An 8,654-nucleotide genomic window follows, 5' to 3' on the forward strand; every position below is an offset into this window, starting at 1 on the left:
CCCTGGAAATAGAAGAATTTTGAGATGTTTGGCTTCCCCCTGGAGCACAAGCACCTTCTGGATGGTCTGTGGTAATTTCCTACATCTGGCCCTGCCTCCTCCTCTTGCCCTCCTGGCTCCTCAAGGAAAACATGCTTGGGAAGTATTTCTCCATCTATAAATAGATGCATAAAAATAATGATGCACCCGATCCCAGGTAGGTCATGGCATTGCAGGGAGGTGACTGCTGGAGGCTCTTTCTGCCTCTGGGATTGGGAGAATTTGGAAAGGTCAGGCCAAGAAATCCCAAGCAGAGAACTCAGCATGGCCCCCACCAAAGTGAATCTGAGCTGATCTCTGTCCTCCCTGTCCCACAGGTGTGACCAGGGGCTGGAGGGGTTTGTCCTGTGCTGAGATTTCCAAGGTACAGGTGGGTTTGGGCTTCTCCAGGCCATGATTTTACTTCCATGTTCTCCCAGTCGTTTCCCCATTTTTCCATGTGATGCAGAAACCCTTCAGGGTATCTGGGATCGAAGTCAGTGTTCCCAGGTTCCCCCAGATCTTGAGCAGGGGTTTGGATGCTCTCGGGTCCCTACAACAGACAAGGGATCAGTGGGTGGGTGTGGCAATGCTCCTTCCTGGAGCTGCAATGGGGAAAGGAGGGAATTCCTTAGGATAAAATACAAATTGTACCAGAAGCTGTGAGCAACAGGACCAGGGCAGGGCCCTGTGCTGGGCTCTGCTGAGGCCCCTCAAATCCTGGAGTCCCTTTGGGTCTCTGCTGCCAAGAGAGACCCTGTGGGGCTGGAGTGAGTCAGGAGCCAGAAATGGAGCTGCGAAGGGGCTGGAGCACCAGGAGAATGGTCTGGAGAACTCCTGAGGGACCTGGGGGGCTCAGCCTGGAGAAAAGGAAGTTCTGGAGGGAAAATCTGTCTCTGCACAACTCCCTGACAGGAGGGGACAGCAGTGGGGTCAGGCTCTGCTCCCAGGGAACAGCAGGAGAAAGGAAATGGCCTCAGGCTGTGCCAGGGGGGGTTTGGTTGGATATTGGGAAAAATTTCCTCAGTGGAAAGGGTTTTCCAGACCAGGCACAGCTGCTCATGGCAGGGGTGGGATCCCATCACTGGGGGGGTTTCAAAGCTGTGACACTTGGGGACATGGTCAAGGGTGGCCTTGGCAGTGCTGGGGCTGGATGGTCTCCAGGGCATTTTCCACCCTAAACAATTCCATGGTTCCAGGAATGTGGCAGCCAAACAGCAAAGACAAGGACAATTCCAGTGTGTGCAAACTGGAATTTTTCCAGCTTTGCAGAAGGATCAGCCCAAAGCTGAGGCCATCCCTGACCCCAGGGTGGGAGAAGGGGAAAACCTCATGGGCTTGGGGGTGGAAGGACATGGGAATGCTTCAAATCCTGGCTCAAATCATTCCCCTGGGATCTGACATCCCAAGTGTTGCCAGTTTAGGGAGGATTGTGGTTGGTCTGTGGCACCTCCATGTTCCTGATCCTGCCCTCCAATTCCAGTTCCCCCAGTGCAATCTGGAATGTCTGGGGGGTTTCCTGACAGGGCAAGTTTGGGAAGTGACACAGCCCTACAGGGAAGGTGAATTTGTATTCCTGGGAAGACTGGAGCTGCTTCAGCCACCTGGCTAAGGGGTTCGGGGTCTGCGAGGTGACTTTATATCTATTATTTACCATAAATGTGTCAGTGTTTTCCATAAATGTGTCAGTATTTGATCCCTGTGTCCACATTCAGAGGGTAAAAGTGAATTTAAAGCACTTCATGTGAGAGAGGAGAGCCATTATCAGACATTAAACCTCAGGTTCAGGCCCTGTGAGACCTAAACATCATCAGGGTAAATAATAAATGAAATGCTTCAATCTGGAGAAGAGACATTAAGCATACCAACATTAATTTAAATAAATAACTGAATTCAGCTGTGGCTTTTTCTGCAGCAGAACATGCCCAGGATGACTTCTGGAAATGTCTGCTGGGAGTTTCCTGCACACATACATGGATTCATTTTCCTTTAAAAAGCATCAAAAACCCCATACGAGTTGTAAAAGTGAGCATTTGATAACAGAAATACAATTTGACACTGGGATTGATTTAAAACTTGACTTTATTGCCCTTGCTGAGAACAGAGGGAATTTTTGAGAAGGCTCTTCTGAGCTAAAATTCAAATTCACCATCGAGGAGCAAAGGGAAGCAGAACCCCTGTTTTTGGGTGGATCAAACCAGGGCTGGAAGTGCTGCCTTGGCAGAGCCCTCTGGGGGTATTTGCATGGATTGGCTGTGGATAAACTCCTGGCCTGGGCCAGATCGAAGCTGGGCTCTCTCCCCACCCCTCCAGCAACAGCCACTCCAACACCTGAGGAAGAGCACGGGGAGAAAGGCAAGGATGTGTCTGGAGGGGATGGTGCCAGCAGAGCAGAGTGAAGAGTGCCCTTTGGTGGGGGGGTCCTGTCAGAACAGGGGGAGGGAAATGATCCATAATGATCCATAAATGATCCCTTATGATGTGGAATTTGGCCCAATCTCATTGAATATTCCCATGAACAGCCTTTTCAGAGAAATCCTGGTGAGGCTGACACTAATGGGGCAATGCTGGAAGCACTGCTAGGATTTACTCTGGGCACGGAGAGCTTGGGGCAGAGCAAGTGAAATTGGGTTAAATCAATGGCTGAAAGAGCAAAGTTCACCCAAAGACCAGCCCAAATTCCTTGGCCAGGCTGAGGACCATGACCAGGTCCTGACAGGGCAGAGGGAAGAGGTGGAAGGGGTGTGGAGGGTCTGGAGTGATGCAGCCATGAGAAAGGGATGTAAGAAACAGGTGATGGAGATGAGAAGGAATTCCTCTCTATGAGGCGGGGGAGGCTCTGGAATGGATTTCCTAGAGCAGCTGTGGCTGCCCTGGATCCCTGGAAGTGTCCAAGGCCAGGCTGGACAGGGCTTGGAGCACCCTGGGACAGTGGGAGGTGTCCCTGCCCATGGCAGGGGTGGGATGGACAGGATTTGAGCTCCCTTCCCATCCAACCCATTCCATGATTCTGATTCTTCATACCCGAAACACGTTGGGTGTGAAATCTCTCCTTTGTGTGTTCCAGGTGGTCTGAGCGTCCAGGGGGAACAGGACCAGGTGAAAGAAGGGAAAACCAGGGAGAGAGAAGAAGGACAACCCTGGCCCAATAATAAGGTGGGTTTGGGCTGTAACTCGGGTTTGTCATTTCACAGGAGAGAGGATTTGCCAGTGCTCCCATGGGACCTGCAGGGACTCGTGGCCACGCTCCCAGTCCCATCTTCCCGGGAAAGCCCCTGTGGGAACACCTCTGTGTCTTGTGGCAGGTGGGAAGGGGCACTTTGGTCCCTTTCACAGCAGAACCTGTTGTGTGTGACACTGGTGGCTCAGAGTGAGCGCTCCTGCTCCTGCTCCCATGTGTGAGCCAAGAGCCGAGCAGGGCCCGGAGACGGGAGCAGAGGTCAGCAGCAATGAGGCATCGGGTGGCAACCTCCACACCCAGGGTAATGAACACTCTTCAGGCTCCTCGGAGCTCTCCGGGAGGGAACAGCCTCAGCCAAGCTCCGTGTCCTGTGAGGGGGACGTGGAAAAGGACATCCTGGGGAGATCCCTTGTTCCTGCGGGGTTGGGAGTCACTGGCTCTGCCCCAGATCAGAATCCACCCAGGCATGGGGAGAGCTGGGGACAGGAGGTGGGTGGGACCAGCGCAGCATCTCCCCGGGAGAGGAGTCACCTCCAGTGTCCCAGGAGAAACAAAGGGAGAGAGGGGCGAGGCAAGGTGCTCCTCTGGACGAGCAATAAAACCATGCCAGAGGTTTCCAGCTCCTCTCTCGGCCCAGGGGGAGGTTTGGCTACACCTTCTCAGACATCCCCCTGGGCAGGGTCTGGGGGGAGTGCAGCTCCACAGACTGGCGCCGCCGGGCCTCGCGCTCAGCCCAGTCCGGCTCGGGCTCGCAGCCCTTGAGGATGGCCAAGCGCTCCGAGAAGGTTTTGGCCTGCGGGAACAGGACGTAGTTGTAGAGGATGGAAGCTGCTGCAGCCCCGATCAGGGGGCCCACCCAGAACACCTGGGGAGGAGAGAAAAGAGGGGTGAGCAAAACTCAGGCTGGCTTTGGAGGGTGGGGAGGAGCTGGGAGCTCTGAGGGGCATTACAGGGGCTTGAGTTCCTTCCTGGGAACAAAACACCAAGTCAGCCCTGCTTTGGCCATCGCCAGGGATCTGAGATCCTCTCCAGTGCCTGGATATTCCCAACCATCCTCTTCCACCATTCCCCCTATGCTCAGACTCTGCATTAACAGGTCCATCGGGAACATGCTGAGTGATGTGGCATCATCTAGAGGAACGTTTTCCTACCCACTCATGGACTGCTGTGGGAGGAGAAGGAGAAGGAGGAGGAGGCAGCGGTGGCAGCGGTACAAGCCTGGGCCAGACACCTTGGAACACACCAGGAACCACCGCAGCTCTGCCTCCAAATGGGCTCTTTGCAGGTGAAAACAATAAAATAATGGAATCTCCTGAGCTGGAAAGGACCCTCAAGGATCCTCAAAATCCAGCTTCTGGCCTTGCTCAGGACAACTGCCACCACCAATGCCACCCTGTGCCTGAGAGCATTGCTGAAATGCTCCTGGAGCTCTGGCAGGCTGAGCCATGGGCATTCCCTAGGGAGCCAGGGAGTGTTCCCAAAGCTATACATAGATCCAGGAACCAGGAAAGTTCCCCAGGACTGGCAACAGCTCCACGTTCCATTGGTTTTGTTCCCTGTGCTAAGTCACGTCAGCAGACCTCACACCCTGATCCTGTTGCAATGCTCCTGGTTTGGAGTTTGGAAAAGCCAATTAAGCACCCAGCAGCCCCACCTCCTGCTCCTAATCTCTCCATCTTTCCTCCAGCTGGGAGCTGGTGTGGAAATGCCAGGAATTCATCTGGCTTGGTGAGTTTCGAGGAATATTGGCAGTTTGGGGGCCTCGTCCAACCCAAGCCCCAAGTTCTCACCCAGTGGTCGCTGAAGTCTCCGACAACGACGGCGGGGGCGAAGGACCTGGCGGGGTTCATGGAGCAGCCGGTGTAACGGATCTGCCGGGAATACCACGGCCAACGTCAGCATTAGCCCTTTTTACCACGTTTTTAAAAAATATTGGGGTGCCATCAGGGTGATTTGTCCCCTGAGCTCCAGCATTCCTGTTCCAGGGAAAGGGATTCCAGGAGCGGCCACCACCTGAGTCAACACTGTGAGGTGTCTGAGCTCGTGTGTCCCAACCATGGTTGTTGTGCTGTTGTGCTGCAGCCCCAGGACTGCAGGGATGAGCTCCCAGTCCTGCAGAAACTTCCCTCTCCTGCCTCTGAGGACAAGAGAGGAACAGTCCCACGGACACAGAGGCTCGTGGAACGTCCAGGATGGAAGGTGTGGTGTGACCAGCAGCGTTTTCCTGTGTGCACAGGGTGTGGGGGCTGCTTTGGACCATCACCCAGGTGGGATTTCCCTGAGTGTCCATCCCAAATCCCAAACACTTCCCAGGCTCATCATGCTCTGGAGAGCCCCAGCTGCCAACACATTCGCTCCAGGAGAGATCCCACAGATCCCTGGAACTCCCTCTGGGACTTAAGGAGAGGCAGAGTCCAGAAAAATCAAGCTTTTCATGCCAAATAAAAGCTGAGCTCAGGCCACAGCTCTCCCATGGCTTCGGTGGGATTTTTCCCTTTCTCTACTGGAAAACCACAGGTTACAAATTCCTCATCAAGCCCGGAGATTCAGGCAAACGAAATTCGGGCACAAACAAAAAAAAGAACCCCAAAAGTGCCAAGTTTTGGCCCATCCACTCACCCCGAGGAGGTGCCCCACGGCCACAGAGAGGCCAATGGAGAGGGCAGGGGAGCCCAGGTTGTCCTCACGCCGCTCGTCTGTGGAAGCAAAGATGCACAGGACCAGCTGGAAGGTGAGGAACAGCTCCACTGTCACTGCCTGCCCCGTTGTGGTCTCATTGTGCAGCTGGAATGGGAGGAAAAACAAGTTCCAGGGCTGAGTTCCATGAGCAGATGAGAAATGTGGAGTACAAATCCAAAAACACCAAAGGAGACTGGAGATTTTTGACACCAGTAAGAAAAAATTTCCCAGGTAGAAGTGGCTCAATGGGAAATGCTTGATTGACCTCTCAGGAAATTTTATTGGCATTTTTTGGGTATTTTTCCATTTTTTTTCCCCCTCATACTCAAAATGCCTTTTGGAAAACTTTACAAGTTGCATTTTGAAGACATCAAAAAGAAATATTTTGGCATGAAAAAAGAAAAAAAAAATCCCTTTCCACACTTATTTGACTCAGGGAATTTGTCAGGTCTGATCTGGAGCTGTTCCTGGCTGCACCCCCTCTCCTCCAACTCAATCCTTTCTTTCCCTGTATCCCCCCAAATCTAATCCCACTGCTCAGCAATCCCAGGAAGGTCCCAACTGCCCTCCTGCCCGAGCTCCAGAGTCAGATCTTCCTCATTCTCCTCTCCAGTATTCCCCTCCCTTTTTATAGGTATAATTCGTGCAGGCAGCCACATGATGAACTGCCCACAGGGGGAAAAAAAAATCTTCTCGAAATCCCCAGTTCTCACTTTTAGGTGGTTTAAGCTGTAAACCAACAAAGCTGGAGCAGTCTGAGTCTCCCTTAAACCTCCCGCTTTTATTACCCTCGGTCATTACCAGCCTAAATCCCCTTATTCACATTAAACCACAATCCCTCTTTTTAACGCTCTTAATCACTCTGGCAGTGCAGCTGAGTCCTGGCAGTGCCTCCCTGCTGTGGGAAAGGCCATTTCCACGTGCAGCTTCCCAACCCAGCTCCCCGCTGCTCCCTCGGGGCTGGGTGATGCTGATCCCACCTGGATGTGGGCTCGGAGAGGGGACAGTGGATCCCTGGGTTTCAATTCTTTTTCCCCCTCCTGTTGTTATGTGCAGCAGTGGGGACTGGGATACCACTGGAGAATCCCCCATGGCTTCCTAAACTTCCCTGGCTTCATTTCTTCCCTGTCTAAAACCAGCCTGAGATCTTTGTGAAGCTTTAGGGAATCCACGTGTTGGGTTTTGGGATGAACCAGCTGGATCTGGTGTCACCATCCCATCACAATGGGAAGCAATGAGCTGAATCTAATGAAAATCTGGGATTTAGAGCCAAATCTCTCCTCTGCCCACCACCTCAGCAACCTGGAAATTGTGGCTTTGCCAAAGCAAAGCCAGGAAAAGGCTGCCTGTACCCACAGCTGAGGGGAAATTGAGATGAGCCTGGGACAAGAGGAATGTAGAGGCGGTATTTTGGATGTCTCCTTTCTTAAGCCCCTGGGACCCCCAGAATCCGAGTGCCCCCCAGTCCAGTCCCAGGGAAAAATGAGATGGTTGTGACTCCAAGGGAGGTGTCTGTGGTCACCTGGATCCTTCCTCTGCCTTCCACCCTAAGAACAGGGGGCATTTTTGGCACCAATATGAAAAGGGGAAAAATTTCCCAAGTGCAAGAAGTGGCTCAATGGGAAAAACTTGACTGACCTCAGGAAATTTTAGCCCCAAAACTAGAGCAGGAACCGAGTGCTGCCCTCATCCCTGCTCCTAGCAGGACCCTTGGAGCAGCAGGGTCCTGGTGCTGGGCTGCGGCATTCAGAGGTTTCCTCACCGAGCCCAGAGGGTCTTTGCTGGCCACAAGCCCCTTCCTCCCACCCCTCAGCCTTCCCAAAGACCCTTCCCAGTCTCCCCACACCCTGCCCCTGATCCTCACCTTGTTGAGGGCCAAGCCCTGCCTGGAGTCTGCCGGGGTGATCTCGTGCAGGATGGCAGCGCCCACCACCCCTCCCAGCAGCTGGGCCACCACGTAGAAGAGGGCCCGGAGCAGGGAGAGCTGCGAGCCCAGCAGGCAGCCCAGGGTCACGGCGGGGTTGATGTGGGCGCCGCTGACGTGGCCCAGGGCCTGCACCAGGGTGCCGATGGCCAGCCCGAAGGCCAGGGCAATCTGCAGCGTGCTGGGCGCCGGCGCCGATGGCCAGGTCAGTGCAGAGCCCAGGCCGAAGAGAACGAAGACCAGAGTGGCCAGGAATTCTGCAAGGACGGCCTTGGTGAAGGCGATGGAGCGCAGTTCCCACAGCATGATCCTGCCCGGAGTGTCCTCGGTGCCCACCTCTCACTGTGTCCCCTGAGGATGACCTGGGACAACGCTTATATATCTGGAGGAGGGGGGGCCATGGGATCAGCTGCTGAAGGGGATGGGATCATGATCCCAGGAAATCTGATGCTTTTTTCCTTCCGTGTTCCAGCTGAGGGAACATCAGATCCTGCCCCTTCTATTAAAGCCGGGGAATGTGGTGCTTGCCACCCTGGGGAGGTCATGGATCAGCCTCCAGCAGTGCTGGGAAGGACCTGCTCCCTTTCTCCTGGGCTTCCTTACCTGGGATCTCTCCCCAGAGCTGCTGTGGCAGCGGGACCCTGGGAGCGTGGAAAGGGCAGGAAGCAACGGGGGGTCTGTGGAGCTGGAGCTGAGGTCAGGTTGTGTTGAAAATCAGGCTGTGGGCTGTGATTTAACAACCAGAAAAATCCAGGAATATGGAGGATATGGAGGCATTCCTGGGGATGTCCTGTGCAGGGCCAGGAGCTGGATTCAATGATACTTGAGGGTCTCTTCCAACAGAGGATATTC

At 54.0% G+C, this 8,654-nt stretch overlaps 1 protein-coding gene across 1 annotated transcript; it reads right to left on the minus strand.

Annotated features, from left to right (window-relative positions):
• Positions 1 to 2,082: 2,082 nt before the first annotated feature.
• AQP2 (aquaporin 2) lies at positions 2,083 to 8,229 on the minus strand. The gene is made up of 4 exons (XM_083881166.1): positions 7,743 to 8,229; positions 5,819 to 5,983; positions 4,990 to 5,070; positions 2,083 to 4,064 (listed from the first exon to the last, which is right to left on the minus strand). Exons 1-4 carry the CDS (start codon positions 8,106 to 8,108, stop codon positions 3,849 to 3,851), a joined length of 828 nt encoding a protein of 275 aa, XP_083737292.1. The 5' UTR covers positions 8,109 to 8,229; the 3' UTR covers positions 2,083 to 3,848.
• Positions 8,230 to 8,654: the final 425 nt, after the last annotated feature.

Source organism: Zosterops lateralis (genome assembly GCF_965231275.1).
Source record: "Zosterops lateralis genome assembly, chromosome: 32".
NCBI classification, from domain to species: Eukaryota; Metazoa; Chordata; class Aves; order Passeriformes; family Zosteropidae; genus Zosterops; species Zosterops lateralis.